Here is a 16,417-nt window from a genome sequence, read left to right as displayed (position 1 = left end):
CGATGCTAATGCCCACTTATTATCCGAAATTAAAGAACTATATTGAATTATCGACTGGTCTCTTCTGATGTTAATAGACGTGCTCTTACCGGGCATGAAACCAGTTTGATCCGGATGAATAAGATCCAATATAATTGAATTCAGTTTGATGGCCAAGATTTTAGTAAAAATTTTGTAATCTACGTTTACCAACGATATGGGGCGATAAGATACGCATTCTAAAGGTTCTTTTCCGTCCTTTCTGAGTATAATAATATTTGCCTCATAAAAGGTGTCGGGCATACATCCACCCCCCCATACACCCCATACACCCCGAAATGCCTTCAGTAAGAGTGGTGCTAATATACTGTATCTTGATATTTTTTATATAACTCAATGGGAAATCCATCCGGCCCAGGAGCTCTCCCAGAGGCCATGTCCGCTATAGCATATTCTATCTCCTCCAAAGTGAACTCAGCATCCATAAAGGCCCGCTGGGTAGGACTTAATGTGGGAAATGTTACATCTGATAGGTAATCTAGACATTCTAAAGTATCGAGGCCACTCTTAAGGCCCCGTCTCACATAGCGAGATCGCTAGCGAGATCGCTGCTGAGTCACAAGTTTTGTGACGCAACAGCGATCTCAGTAGCGATCTCGCTATGTTAAACACGTACCAGCGACCAGGCCCCTGCTGTGAGATCGCTGGTCGTGTCGGAATAGCCTGGACCTTTTTTTGGTCGTTGAGGTCCCGCTGACATCGCTGAATCGGTGTGTGTGACACGGATTCAGCGATGTCTTCACTGGTAACCAGGGTAAACATCGGGTTACTAAGCGCAGGGCCGCGCTTAGTAACCCGATGTTTACCCTGGTTACCAGTGTAAAATGTAAAAAAACACTACATACTCACCTTCGCATCCCCCGGCATCCGCTTCCCACACTGACTGAGCGCCGTAAAGTGAAAGTGAAAGCACAGCACAGCGGTGACGTCACCGCTCTGCTGTTAGGGCCGGCGCTCAGTCAGTGCGGGAAGCAGACGCCGGGGGACGCAAATGTGAGTATGTACTGTTTGTTATTTTACATTTTACACTGGTAACCAGGGTAAACATCGGGTTACTAAGCGCGGCCCTGCGCTTAGTAACCCGATGTTTACCCTGGTTACCCGGGGACCTCGGCATCGTTGGTCGCTGGAGAGCGGTCTGTGTGACAGCTCTCCAGCGACCACACAGCGACTAAACAGCGACGCTGCAGCGATCAGCATCGTTGTCTGTATCGCTGCAGCGTCACTGTGTGTGACGGGGCCTTTAGACTGATATAACAATTCGTAATAGTCATGAAAGCACTGAAGTATTTCTTCAGTTGTGGATGCCAATGAGCCGTCAGATGTACGAATCTGTAGTACCGTATTAGACGTACTATATTGACGTACCAGAAAAGCCAAAAATTGACTTGCTTGGCTTCTCAATTCAAAATAGGATTGACGTGTGAAGAACAATTTACGTTTAGACTTAGTGTCTATATGCTGAGTGTATAACCTTTGTGAGGTCAGCCACTCAATTCTATTACCATTAGTTTGGATAGATATATATGCGGCCTCAGTATCTTTCAATCGTCGCTCCATCTCGTCATCCTCTTTTGATGTCACCCTTTTTAAATAGGAGATTGTAGAAGACAAACATCCCCTTAAATATGCCTTAAGGGTATCCCAAAATAAATTAATGTTCTGAGGTTCTGGGTGGGACAAAATGAAGCAATTCAGCTGATCTGCCGTTCTGTTATTAAAATCTATTAATTTCAGCCAAAAGGGATTCAGTTTCCAAACAATACCATTATTTGATTGCCCAAATTTAAGTTTAAGTACAATCGGGCTATGATCTGAGATTCCTCTATTACCATGTTCTATGCTGTCAACCCACATTGCTAATCCACTGGATCCAAATATGTAATCTATGCCGGACAGAAAACGTTTACTGGACGAGTGGTAAGTATAACCTTTTGTCCCAGGGTGACGCATCCTCCACAGATCCAACCACCCGCTACTCTCCATAAATAATGCTAATTGAGACGAAGTCAGAGACGAAGAAGGGGGCTCCCCAGATATCTCATCTCCCAGTCTTAACCTATCAAGACAATTATCCATGACTAAATTAAAGTCTCCCATACAAATGATGTGTGCATCTGGTAATTTAAGGCAAAACTCGTTGCTATCCGAAGGACTGATGTATTAGCCGGGGGAGGGTTATAGACACATAATATAACATATTCACAAGAGTTGATTAGCGCATATACAAAAACAAAACGACCCTTGGGGTCCCGCCGGGCCTCTCAAGCCTCCCATCTAACATCTCTGTGTATTAACAGCGAGACACCTCTCGAATAGCTAGTGTGGAATGCGTAGATATACTATTGTACCCATGGTTTCTGTACGCACCGGGCTGTGTCCCTGGTCAGATGTGTCTCCACCAAGGCCACAATGTGGGGATGATAGCGTCTGATCTGTGAAAATACCTTAATTTTCTTCCAGGGAGATTTAATACCCCGTACGTTCCAGGTCATACATATTATTTCAGATCCCATACTTACTCATCAAAGTATGATATGCATTATTACTCAAATAAAGTTCAAAGACAGCACACAGAGAGTGAGAACACAGTTGTCGGCAGTTACTATCTAAATAACAAAACCAATGTAAGATAAAAAATGGAACAAGAACCAAACAGTGTAGGGGCAGAGTCCTATGCTCCTATTGTCAAACAAGTAAGGGGATACCCCCGCTGAATTCAGCATCCGGTATTGTTGGTAAACTGGACGCGCAGAGAGAGAGCTCTATATAGCATCATTAGAAGAATACTGCTTAATCAGGAACATATTAGGATTCCTTTGCACTGGACATCCCATGGGACCGCAGCCATTCTGCCGCCTCTGCTGGATCCGTGAAAAACATAGAAGAACCTTCGTAGAAAACTCGGAGTCGAGCTGGATAAATCATTGAATATATGACATTCTTGTCTCTGAGTTGCTTCTTAATCTCCATGAACTGTGCCCGTTGTTTCTGAAGTTCCATAGAGAAATCTGGAAAAATCGAGATTGTAGCATTGTTGATAGGGCTTTTTTGCTGTGCCAGACGTAGAATAACATCTCTGTCCTTGCAATTAAGGATACGTGCCAGGAAAGGTGTAGGCGGAGCCCCAGGAGGGAGGGGCCTAGTAGGAACTCTATGAGCTCTTTCCACACAGAACATTGGAGAAAATTTGTCTCCCATAGAAGAACTAAGCCAGCCCTCCAGAAATTTCTCAGGTTGCTGACCTTCTGAGCGTTCTGGCAGTCCAATGATTCGAACATTATTCAACGTACTCTATTCTCTAAATCGTCCGCTTTTTGTTTCCAAGCGTTTATAGAGCCAGCGACTTTTGCCAATTTTGCCTCCATAGGTTTAATGGTGTCTTCTATTTGAGACACTCTTGTCTCCACCTCTGTAATACGCCACTTCATGGCCTGCATATCTTGCCGAAGACGCCCCACCTCAGTATGTGCATCCTCTATTTTTTCGGTGAGGGATGTTCTGGTTAGGAATATAGCCTGCATTAATTGTTCAGACGCCTGTTTAAGAGTCAGTTCTTCCTGTTCATTCTCACTACCATCTGAGAGGCGATTTTTGCGTTGAGCTTGTGAGGGATTATTTCTGAGGGACCGTGTACCATCAGAGGGGTCAACCCTGGCGAATTCTTTTAATTTGTCAGCAGCTCCTGATCCTTTAGAGTGATGCATGGTGGACAGCTATGAGGCACAGCAAATAAACTATTATATTTGTGAGGGTTCCACACAGATACAGCAGGGCTGTTTATGTCATTAAACAGTTCTGTAGCCAAGAGTTATAAATGCGACAACCCTGGATTTTCACCAGAGTGTCATATATCAGGAGGGACCTGCGGCGTCCGCAGTGGCAGCAGCAAGGAGGGGGTTTTCAAGAGCCCTCCAAGTAATGGTGCTGACAGGTCAAGTGTCTAAATAATAGGGAAGCGCAGGGCCCAATTTTCCAGGGCACACACCGCACGTCCCCTCAGTATGTTCAGGATATATGTTCACCCCCTGAACAGCACTGCAGCAATGATAAACAGCGACGTGTCTCTTCCTGTTCCCACACATTTGCCGCCGCCGGCATGAATCCCTCTAACTCCCAGCACAGCAGGGTACCGCGACTCCTACCCGCAGGTATCCAGAGTCCCCCGAAGTCTATGGAGAATCCCAGCCCCGGCCTCCTCCAGACAGAGCGCTCTCCCGGAAGATGACCGCCTCCCCACGTGGAACTCCTCACTCGTCCAGGCCTCCTCTGCTCCCGGTGCCTCCGGATCTTTGTAGCGTCCCTCCACCGGTGCTAACAGCCTCACGGAGCCCAGGGGTCCCAGCGCCGGTGAGTATGATGTCCTGGATAGGCGTCTTAGATACAGGATGATTACAGGATCCCAGGAGCTCTCTCAAGACGCGTCCTCACTCCTCTGCTACATAGCCATGCCCCCACCAATTCAGCTTTGAAAGGATTTTATAAAGAAACCTTAGTAGCTTGCGATTGCAATTTTTATATCTGGTTTTACATGAAAAGAATCAAATACTGAGGTCTACAAGTATAGATTACACGGATCCTGTCATATTGAATGTGCAGTCCAGCATGCTATAATACACTCCGTTAACTCCCTTCTCATACTGGGTTTAGGATTCTAGTGGGTGGTCTTAATAGTGAAATTTGTATATATATATATATATATATATATATATATATATATATATATATATATATATATATACATATATATATTCTGCTCTTTGCCTGCTATTGCCCTTGGATAGGACTGTATGTTCAGTGCAGTGTAACAGTTTCCCAGTCATACTTCTTAGATTTAAAGGTTATTTATCTCTGCTTTTCATGACACAGATGCGAATAACTAATTCTAGGTTCCAGCCACCAGATACGGGGTTACAAAAATACCCAAGTTTTGCTGTGCTACCCTGTTTCTGAAACTCCCTTAGAATTTAATGAGAGTGTCATGCACAAGTGGTAGTAAACACGGGGTAAAAGGATCTATGAATAAACAGCACAAACCCCACCCAGTTCCTGAACAGACTAAAGTATTTGGTAACTCAGACCCCAGCAGCTTCAGCTCGAACTGGATAACCCCTGCAGGTAAAGCTACTTTTACACTAGTCCGTCGGTACAGGTCGTCGCAAACCGTCGGCCCGACGGACAGTGTGTTATTGTAGGGCAGCGGATGCAGTTTTACAACGCATCCGCTGCCCATTGTGAGTTCCGGGGAGGTGGGGGCGGAGTTTCGGCCGCGCATGCGCGGTCGAAAATGGTGGACTCGACGCACAAAAAAAGTGACATGGAACTTTTTTGTGCCGACGGTCTGCCAAAACACAGCGCACCCGTCGCACGACGGATGCGACGTGTGGCCATACATCGCAGTGCATAGCTAATGTAAGTCAATGGGGAAAAAGTGCATCCTGCAGACAACTTTGCAATATGCTTTCTTTCTCCTAAACGAAGCATTGTGACGTAGGCAAAACAACGCTAGTGTGAAAGTAGCCTAAAACTATAGGTGACCACTCGGACCTGACTGCCTGAAAGGCCGTCGAGCGTATCTTGTACCTCCTAAAGACCCAAGGGAGAGTGCAGCATAAGAAAGAAACCCCACTAGTACACTTATCTGACTGTCCTAGATAACGAGAAGTAGGAACAGAACTCCAAGCAGAATCCACTGAAGACTATCATCAACAGAGGAGACCAGCAGGGGGGAGGTTTAAGTAGAAGCACCTGCAGTGAGATAGGACAGACTAGATAAAAAATAAAAAGTACCTGCTGTCTGAAAGAAATGGACAAAGGGAAAAGGTGATCAGCACCCGGACAGAACCTGCTGTGGCTCAACAGACACAGACCCCAGAGCCCAGGACCCCAGGGTTGAATCCTGAGGCATGGCAGAGAGTTAGGCCGGCATCACACTTGGCGTAAGACAATACGGTCCGTATTTTATGGCCGTAATACGGCCGTAATATGGACAAATGTTCCCAAAATAGTGATCCGTAGGCAGGGTGTGTCAGCGTATTTTGCGCATGGCATCCTCCGTATGTAATCCGTATGGCATCCGTACTGCGATATTTTCTCGCAGGCTTGCAAAACCGACATCTAATGGATTTTTGTGCTCAAATGTTCGGGAAAACATATATACAGTATATATATATATATATATGTCATTGAGACATATATATATATATTCTGTATTTATATTTACTTCAGCGCGATATCTGTGAAAAGCCGGTAATTCAATTGCCGGCTTTTAATTTCTCCTTCCCAAACCCGACAGGATATGAGACATGGTTTACATACAGTAAACCATCTCATATCCCCATTTTTTTTTTGCATATTCCACACTACTAATGTTAGTAGTGTGTGTATGCAAAATTTGGGCGCTGTAGCTGCTAAAATAAAGGGTTAAATGGCGGAAATAATTGGCGTGGGCTCCCGCGCAATTTTCTCCGCCAGAGTGGTAAAGCCAGTGACTGACGGCAGATATTAATAGCCAGGAGAGGGTCCATGGTTATTGGCCCCCCCGTGACTAAAAACATCTGCCCCCAGCCACCCCAGAAAAGGCACATCTGGAAGATGCGCCTATTCTGGCACTTGGCCACTCTCTTCCCATTCCCGTGTAGCGGTGGGATATGGGGTAATGAAGGGTTAATGCCACCTTGCTATTGTAAGGTGACATTAAGCCAGATTAATAATGGAGAGGCGTCAATTATGACACCTATCCATTATTAATCCAATTGTTTGAAAGGGTTAAAAAACACACACACACACATGATTTAAAAGTATTTTAATGAAAGAAACAAACAGGTTGTTTTAGTATTTTAAACGACATAACGAGAAAAAAAATCAAAAGGCCAGAATAACGTTTTTTTGGTCTCCGCTACATTGCAACAAAATGCAATAATGGGCGATTAAAAGATTGTATCTACACCAAAATGGTATCAATAAAAATGTCAGCTAGGTGAGCCAAATACACGCCCGTGCATTTTTTTATTGATAGATCGGGCGATTCTGAACTCGGCAACACCAAATATATGTATATATTTTTTATTTATTGTTTTATTTTGAATGGAGCGAAAGGCGGTGGATTTGAACTCTGTTTTTATAGATTTTTTAAAAACTCTTTTTTTACTTTTTGCATGTTTCACTAGAAGCTGCAGTACATTAATCACTTCTGCTACACCCAGGCAATGATCAGATTCCTAGGGGGAAGCAGAAATGCTGACTTGCTCTGAGCGCCGACCACGGGGAGGGTCTCATAGCAATCTGGCAGTGACAACCATAGAGGTCTGCTGGAGACTTCTGGTGGTCATGCCAATCCATCAGTGACCTGTGATTATGATGAGCGAGAAGTGTATCTTGCTTCCGGTAAGCACAAGTTAAATGTCGCAGTCAGAGATTGACCGGCATTTAACTAGTTAACAGCCGCTGGTGGATCGTGATTTAACTCGCAGCTGTTGCGGGCACATATCAGCTCTTATGTGCCCGGAAAGGTGCAGGCTCAGCATCAGAACCCGCACCAAATAGGGGGAGTCCGATGTTGGCATACTATTGTGCCCAACGTCTGAAAGGGGTTAAACCACCTCTGCTGTCCGGGACCTAGAAACATTCATTCCCATTCCGGCCATGAAAGACTGAAATGGAAATAACACTATAATAATTGATGGACACGATGTTATTAACTTGGCATGTGAACCGAATAACGACAGAAGGTCTTGTGCCTTTTGGCAATATTCCGGATGATTTTTCTTCCCTAACTTCCCCGTGGTGCATTTTCTGGTCAGTCTTGTTCTTCCTACAGTCTTTTATGCACTGACACACATAGTATAATGCATCCCCTTACAAGGATATTGCTTGGGGCAATGAGAGAAATAAAATATATTTATGAACTATGTTATCAAACCAATTCCCAAATTATTTCATGCTTTCTAATCGTCAAGTAAAATTATGCCTGAATTTGCTTTCAGAAATAATTGCATTGCAGTCGTTTCTGGCCATAGCGAGATTGAATGTGACACTGGCTGGTTGCACTGTTTGTGCTAGATTGAATTAGGGATCCGGATGGCTCCATGACCTCCTTGCTGTGAGGTGCGGCACATTACGCCACTCACAATGCTCCTCATATCATTTAGTATCCTTCGAATAGCTGGAGAGCTTAGGCACAGCACACCAAACTGGAACATCACCGCAGGAGGGTAATATAGCCAGAGAAATGTGTCTTTAGTATTGTTAAATATTTGTCAGTAAATATTAACCCGTTATCGTCCATTCACTTTTAAGCCTTCTTTCTTTTTTCTTTTGCTGTTAGAACAGTCATTAGATTTTATTCTTCCATCAGTGTCTGTTGAGAACTTGATTTTTGTGTGTGTGTGTGGTGTTTATTGGCATCATTTCACAACATACTCTATGCCAAATAATATACTGTATTTGTATACAAAATGCAGAGGCACTTTCTTAAAAAAGACTTGCATCAAGGCAACATACCTCCCTTTTTCAGGACCTTTAAAGGGAATCTGTTTTGCAGGTTATTACTACTCCACATGAGAGCTGTTATGATTTAGGAGATGGGGGTCCTGATTCCAGCAATGTATCACTTGCTGGGATTCTTACTGGAGTTTTAATTCAGTTGCAGTTTTTCCTGATACAGATCTAGCAGTGCTCTGAATGATGAGCAGTGTATAACCCTGCCCACGCCACTGATTGGCAGTTCTCTGTGTACGCTGTGTATGGGCAGAGAAACCAAAAGGAGAACACTGAATGTATGGTCAAAGAAAATTCTAGAACATTGGTTTGGCTAATGGAATAAAAACTTTATTTGGGCAAACATTGGCATATGGTGGCACTAAAGAAAAAGAGTTCCTGCACTTACATAAAAAAAATGTACAAACAATGATTCAAAAATAAAGCAAGGACCGCACAGGAAAAGTCCATGCACAAGTCAAATCAAATGTAAGCAACGAGTAGCTCACAACTACCATCAATAATGATTACAGCACCTTGTGCAATGCTAACAAAATCTTGAAAACACGTATGGTTTGCTGCCCTCGAGGAATGCAGTTTGAGACCCCTGGTTTAAACTGTCCTTAAAGGGTGTATCTGGGATTACACAAAAAAATGTATCTAAGCACAAACAGGCAGGTAATTGCAACTTACCTGAGAGTTGTGCACGGCGCCGTTCTGCCCCAGCACAGAGTGGTCATATACACTCACTGGCCACTTTATTAGGTACACCTGTCCAACTTCTTGTTAACACTTAATTTCTAATCAGCCAATCACATGGCGGCAACTCAGTGCATTTAGGCATGTAGACATGGTCAAGACAATCTCCTGCAGTTCAAACCGAGCATCAGTATGGGGAAGAAAGGTGATTTGAGTGCCTTTGAACGTGGCATGGTTGTTGGTGCCAGAAGGGCTGGTCTGAGTATTTCAGAAACTGCTGATCTACTGGGATTTTCACGCACAACCATCTCTAGGGTTTACAGAGAATGGTTCGAAAAAGAAAAAAAATCCAGTGAGCGGCAGTTCTGTGGGCGGAAATGCCTTGTTGATGCCAGAGGTCAGAGGAGAATGGGCAGACTGGTTCGAGCTGATAGAAAGGCAACAGTGACTCAAATCGCCACCCGTTACAACCAAGGTAGGCCTAAGAGCATCTCTGAACGCACAGTGCGTCGAACTTTGAGGCAGATGGGCTACAGCAGCAGAAGACCACACCGGGTACCACTCCTTTCAGCTAAGAACAGGAAACTGAGGCTACAATTTGTACAAGCTCATCGAAATTGGACAGTAGAAGATTGGAAAAACGTTGCTTGGTCTGATGAGTCTCGATTTCTGCTGCGACATTCGGATGGTAGGGTCAGAATTTGGCGTAAACAACATTAAAGCATGGATCCATCCTGCCTTGTATGGAGCATCTTTGGGATGTGCAGCCAACAAATCTGCGGCAACTGTGTGATGCCATCATGTCAATATGGACCAAAATCTCTGAGGAATGCTTCCAGCACCTTGTTGAATCTATGCCACGAAGAATTGAGGCAGTTCTGAAGGCAAAAGGGGGTCCAACCCGTTACTAGCATGGTGTACCTAATAAAGTGGCCGGTGAGTGTATGTCTTGTAGGCTGGTAGAGGTAGTGACAGGGGCAATTAAAATTGATGGGAAGATGGATGGAGCCAAATACAGGACCATTCTTGAAGAAAACCTGTTGGAGTCTGCAAAAGACCTGAGACTGGGACGAAGATTTGTCTTACAACAAGACAATGATCCCAAACACAGCAAAATCTACAATGGAATGGTTCACAAATAAACGTATCCAGGTGTTAGAATGGCCAAGTCAAAGTCCAGACCTCAATCCAATCGAGAATCTGTGGAAAGAGCTGAAAACTGCTGTTCACAAACGATCTCCATCAAACCTCACCGAGCTCGAGCTGTTTGCCAAGGAAGAATGGGCAAGAATTTCAGTCTCTTGATGTACAAAACTGATAGAGACATACCCCAAGCGACTTGCAGCTGTAATCGCAGCAAAAGGTGGCGCAACAAAGTATTAAGTTAAAGGGGCCGAATAATATTGCACGCCCCACTTTTCAGTTTTTGAATTTCCACAAAAATTTTCTGCGCCCCTGCAGAAGGTGAGTATGGCCTGTGGTTTTTTTTTGTTTGTTTGTCTTTCATTTTTAATTAGGATCCTGAATTGATTAAGCTGGGCAGGTCCCGTAATGGAAAACCACATATATACTAAATGCTGTTGCTTTGTTATACTGTAACATACATGGAAATATTACTTTAACATGTTTTGATTTTTTTTTTAGTGTGTCGTGTTTGCAATGACATCTGGACAAATGTGGAACCATATACGTGGACCCCCTTATGCACATAAAAATCCACAAAATGGCCAAGTGGTGAGTATATTCTCATTGGTTTAAACTTTTTATTTTGTAGATTTTAATGGTTTTGTCTCTCTGGGTTATAATGGGTCTTTTTAAAGGGAACCTGTCACCATGAAAATGCAGTCCAATCTGTATGCACCATGTTATAGAGCAGAGGAGCTGAGCAGATTGATGTGTAGTTGTGAGAAAAGATTCCCTATAACCTGAGTTTTAGATGAGTCATTGCTTTGCCCTTGGAGAATGTCCACTATTCGATTTACCACTGTTCCAAGAATTCTCCATTAAATGTTACCGATTCTTGCGGTCTCTATTTAAGTTAGACTAATGTCTTCCGAGCCTAGTCATATTGGTGGACTCGGCTGACCACATTTGGGAAGGAATCACACAAATTAGGTTATGATGATGGAAAATGCCAGTTGGAATACAGATCTGGAATGTCCCTTTTCAATATACCATTCCTTTTGTTTTCTGAGATAAACTACTGGCGGAAGTGTCTGACAGTGACTCTCTCATAGATAATGTATGAGTGGAAGTGTAGTGGTCATTGCCGGGACATAGTTACAGCCGTCGCTCACTGTGTACTGAGCGATGACTGAAGCCTTTATGACTGAAAGCTCGAGGCTACCTGGAGGAATAACGTTCAATTCCTTTTGGCAGCGGGCTTTAGTGCGGTGCTGGGCAGCTTCAGAACGATTTTAACCTGCAGATTAACAGGGTTTTTTTACATGACAGGTTCCCTTTAACTGTATGAGGGATGAGTTGTATTTGTCAGTGGCATCATTTTTGAGATACCTATACAATGAAAGAAATAATTATTTGATCTCTTTCTGATTTTGTAAGTTTACTCACAGACAAAGACATAAACAGTCTATAATTTTAAGCGTAGGTTAATTTTAAGATTGTGAGATAGAATATCGAAAATAAAATCCAGAAAATCACATGGGTAAGTAACTGGCTTAGTGATAGAAAGCAGTGGTTGGTTATAAATGGTATATTCTCTAACTGGGTCGCTGTCACCAGTGGGGTACAGCAGCGGTCGGTGTTGGGACCTATTCTCTTCAAGATACTTATTAATGATCTGGTAGAAGGTTTACACACTAAAATATTGATATTTGCAGATGATGCAAAATTATGTAAAGCAGTCATTACAAGAGAAGATAGTATTCTGCTACAGATGGATCTGGAAAAATTGGAAACTTGGTCCGAAAGGTGGCAGATGCGGTTTAACAGTGATAAATGTAAGGTTATACACATGGGAAGAAGGAATCAAAAATCTGACAGGGAGAAGGACTTGGGGATCCTAGTTAATGATAAACTTACCTGGAGCAGCCAGTGCCAGGCATCGGCTGCCAAGGCAAACAGGATCATGGGGTGCATTAAAAGAGGTCTGGATACACATGATGAGAGCATTATACTGCCTCTGTACAAATCCCTGGTTAGACCGCACATGGAGTACTGTGTACAGTTTTGGGCACTGGTGCTCAATAAGGATATAATGGTACTAGAGCGAGTACAGAAGAGGGCAACAAAATTAATAAAGGGGATGGGGGAACTACCATACTCAGAGAGGTTAGCAAAATTAGGATTATTTAGTTTAGAAAAAACACAACTGAGGGGCGATCTAATAACCATGTATAAGTATATAAGGGGACAATACAAATATCCCTATGAGTGTCTGTTTATACCAAGGAAGGTGAAGGTCACAAGGGGGATTATCTGCATCTGAATGAAACAAGTTTTTTCCACCAACATAGAAGAGGATTCTTTACTGTTAGGGCAGTGAGAATCTGGAATTCCTTGCCTGAGGAGGTGGTGATGGCAAACTCAGTCGAGGGGTTCAGTCAAGGGGTTTTCCTGGAGCGTAACAATATTGTATCTTACAGTTATTAGGTTCTTTAGAAGGACGTAGAACTGAGGATTTATTTTGATGGAATATAGGCTGAACTGGATGGACAAATTTTTTTATTTGCATTTTGCAGTGAGAAATAAGTATTTGATCACTTTGGCAAACAAGACCCAATCCTTGGTGGCAAAACCCTTGTTGGCAAGCACAGCAGTCAAATGTTTTTTGTAGTTGATGATGAGGTTTGTGCACATGTCAGGAGGAGTTTTGGTCCACTCCTCTGTGCAGATCAACTCTAAATCATTAAGATTTTGAGGATGTCGCTTGACAACTCGGAGCTTCAACTCCCTCCATAAGTTATATATGGGATTAAGGTCTGGAGACTGGCTAGGCCACTCGATGACTTTAATGTGCTTCTTTTTGAGCCACACTTCTGTTGCCTTGGCTGTATGTTTTGGGTCATTGTCTTGCTGGAAGACCCAGCCACGACATATTTTTAATGTCCTGGCGGAGGGAAGGAGGTTGTCACTCAGGATTTTACGGTACATGGCTCCATCCATTCTCCCATTGATGTGGTGAAGTAGTCCTGTGCCCTTAGCAGAGAAACACCTCCAAAACATAATGTTTCCACCTCTATGCTTGACAGTGGGGACGGTGTTCTTTGGGTCATAGGCTGCATTTCTATTCCTCCAAACATGGCGAGTTGAGTTAATGCCAAAGACCTCAATTTTTGTCTCATCTGACCATAGTACCTTCTCTCAGTCACTCACAGAATCATCCAGGTGTTTATTGGCAAACTTGAGACGTGCCTGCACATGTGCCTTCTTGAGCAGGGGGACCTTGTGTGCATTGCAGGATTTCAAACCTTTACAGCCTAATGTGTTAGCTATAGTTTTCTTGGTGACTGTGGTCCCAGCTGCTTTGCGATCATTAACAAGTTCCTCATGGTCAAGGATACCCCACGAGGTGAGATTTTGTATGGTACCCCAGATCGATGTCGATTGACAGTCATTTTGGATTTCTTCCATTTTCTTACGATTGCACCAACAGTTGTCTCCTTCTCACCCAGTGTCTTACTTATGGTTTTGTAGCCCATTCCACCATTATGCAGGTTTACGATCTTGTCCCTGATATCCTTACAAAGCTCTTTGGTCTTGCCCATGTTGTAGAGGTTAGAGTCTGACTGATTAATTGAGTCTGTGGACAGGAGTCTTTTTTAAAGGTGACTATGGAAGACAGCTGTCTTTAATGCTGGTAACGAGTTGATTAGGAGCGTCTAACTGGTCTGTAGGAGCCAGAACTCATAATGGTTGATAGGGGATCAAATACTTCTCACTGCCAAATGCAAATAAATGTATATAATTTATGCAATGTGATTTTCTTTATTTTATTTTTGATATTCTATCTCTCAATTAACCTAGCCTTAACCCCTTAACCCCCGGAGGTATTTTTGGTTTTGCATTTTTGTTTTTTGCTCCTCTTCTTCCCAGAGCCATAACTTTTTATTTTTCCGTCAATATGGCCGTGTGAGTGCTTTTTTTTTTGCAGGATGAGTTGTACTTTTGAACAACTCTATAGATTTTACCATGTCATGTACTAGAAAACGGGGGAAAAAATTTCAAGTGCGGTGAAATTGCAAAAAAAGTTCAATTTCACACTTGGTTTTTTTTGCTTTTTACTAGATTCACCAAATGCTAAAACTGACCTGCCATTATGAATTATGATTCTCCAGGTCATTACGAGTTCATAGACTCCAAACATGTCTAGGTTCTTTTTTATCTAAGTGGTGAAACAAATTCCAAACTGTTAAAAAATATATATATAAAAAATGCACCATTTTCTGATACTCGTAGCATCGACATTTTTCATAATCTCGGATTGGGTGAGGGCTTATTTTTTTAATTATACCATTTTGGTGCAGATACAATCTTTTGATCGCCCTTTATTGCATTTTAATACAATGTCGCAGCGACCAAAAAAACGTAATTCTGGCGTTTTGACTATTTTTCTCGCTACGCCGTTTAGCGATCAGTGAAGAGTTAACACATCCGGCATGATCGCGTCCCAGAAAGGGGGCGGGGCTTAGCGCCGCTGCGGCGATACCGCCGGCCATCCTGACAGTGGAAACATACCCTCAGCGTTTGACAGCGGCATTTAACGGGTTAATAGCCACGAGTGTATTGTGATTCCTCCCGCAGCTATTATGGGCATAGGTCAGCTGTTCAAAACTGCTGACATGTACCGGGAAAGATGTGGGCTCATTGACAGAGCCCACATCAAAGGGAGGGAGTCAGACATTGGCGTACTATTTACACCTGATGTCGGAAAGGGGTTCAAATTATGGATTGTTCATGTCTTTGTCAGTGGGCAAACTTACAAAATCAGCAAAGGATCAAATACTTATTTCCTTCATTGTATAGTATGAACTACCGTATATACTCGAGTATAAGCCGAGACCCCTAGTTTTGCTCCAAAAACCTGGGAAAACTTAATGATTTGAGTATAAGCCTAGGATGGGAAATGCAGCAGCTACTGGTAAATTTCAAAAATAAAAATAGATACCAATAAAAGTAAAATTAATTGAGACATCAGTAGGATAAGTGTTTTTGAATATCCATATTGAATCAGGAGCCCCATATAATGCTCCATAAAGTTCATGATGGGCCCCATAAGATGCACCATACAAAATATGCCCCATATAATGCTCCATAAAGTTCACGATGTGCCCCATAAGATGCTCCATAATAAAATATGACCCATATAATACTCCATAAAGTTCATGATGGGCCCATATAATGCTCCATAAAGTTGATTATGGCCCCATAAGATGCTCCATAGAAAATATGCCACATGTAATGCTGCATAAAGGTTGATTATGGCCCCATAAGATGCTGCATAGATTATGCCCCATATAATGCTGCATAAAGGTTGATTATGGCTCCATAAGATGCTCCATAGAAAATTTGCCCCATATAATGCTGCATAAAAGTTGATTATGGCCCCATAAGATGCAGTTTATGCTGATATGATTAACCGTACTGTATATCTGCTGCTGCTCTTGCAATAAAAAAATGACATACTCACCTCTCGTTGCTGCCCGCTGCTCCTCAGCGTCCTATCTCTCCGCAGTGACTGTTCCAGCAGAGGGAGCACACTAACACGTCATCGCACCCTCTGACCTGAACGTCACAGCCAGAGGATGCGGAAGACGGAACCCGGCGGTGAAACAGGGACAGATGAATATCGGTATGCTCACCCTCCCCGTTATACTGACCTGCTCCCAGCGCGGTCCCTGCTTCTCACTGACAGATGGTCTCCAGGCGCCGGCAGCTTCTTCCTGTGTTCAGCGGTCACATGGTACCGCTCATTAAAGTAATGAATATGCGGCTCCACCCCTATGGGAGTGGAGTTGCGTCCATATTCATTACTTTAATGAGCGTGACCACTGAACACAGGAAGAAGCTGTCGGCGCACGGAGACCATTTGTCAGTGAGAAGCAGGGACCGCGCCGGGAGCAGGTAAGTATGATTTGACAGCTGCCGCTCCCCCGCCGACCCCCTGGAACAATGACTCGAGTATAAGCCGAGAGGGGCACTTTCAGCCTAAAAAAATGGGCTGAAAATCTCGGCTTATACT

General features: G+C 43.3%; 1 protein-coding gene across 1 annotated transcript in view; it reads left to right on the top strand.

Annotated features, from left to right (window-relative positions):
* TUSC3 (tumor suppressor candidate 3) overlaps positions 1-16,417 on the top strand; it is a 501,792-nt gene that overhangs the window by 405,274 nt on the left and 80,101 nt on the right. Inside the window, exon 6 of the mRNA XM_077279707.1 lies at positions 10,861-10,950. Within this exon, the coding sequence (XP_077135822.1) occupies positions 10,861-10,950 (90 nt within the window). The remainder of the gene's footprint in view (positions 1-10,860; positions 10,951-16,417) is intronic.

This window comes from Ranitomeya variabilis, chromosome 1, assembly GCF_051348905.1.
Source record: "Ranitomeya variabilis isolate aRanVar5 chromosome 1, aRanVar5.hap1, whole genome shotgun sequence".
Lineage (NCBI taxonomy): Eukaryota > Metazoa > Chordata > Amphibia > Anura > Dendrobatidae > Ranitomeya > Ranitomeya variabilis.
The sequence above is the reverse complement of the archived record's forward strand: the minus strand, read 5'-3'. Positions and strand labels throughout refer to the sequence as shown.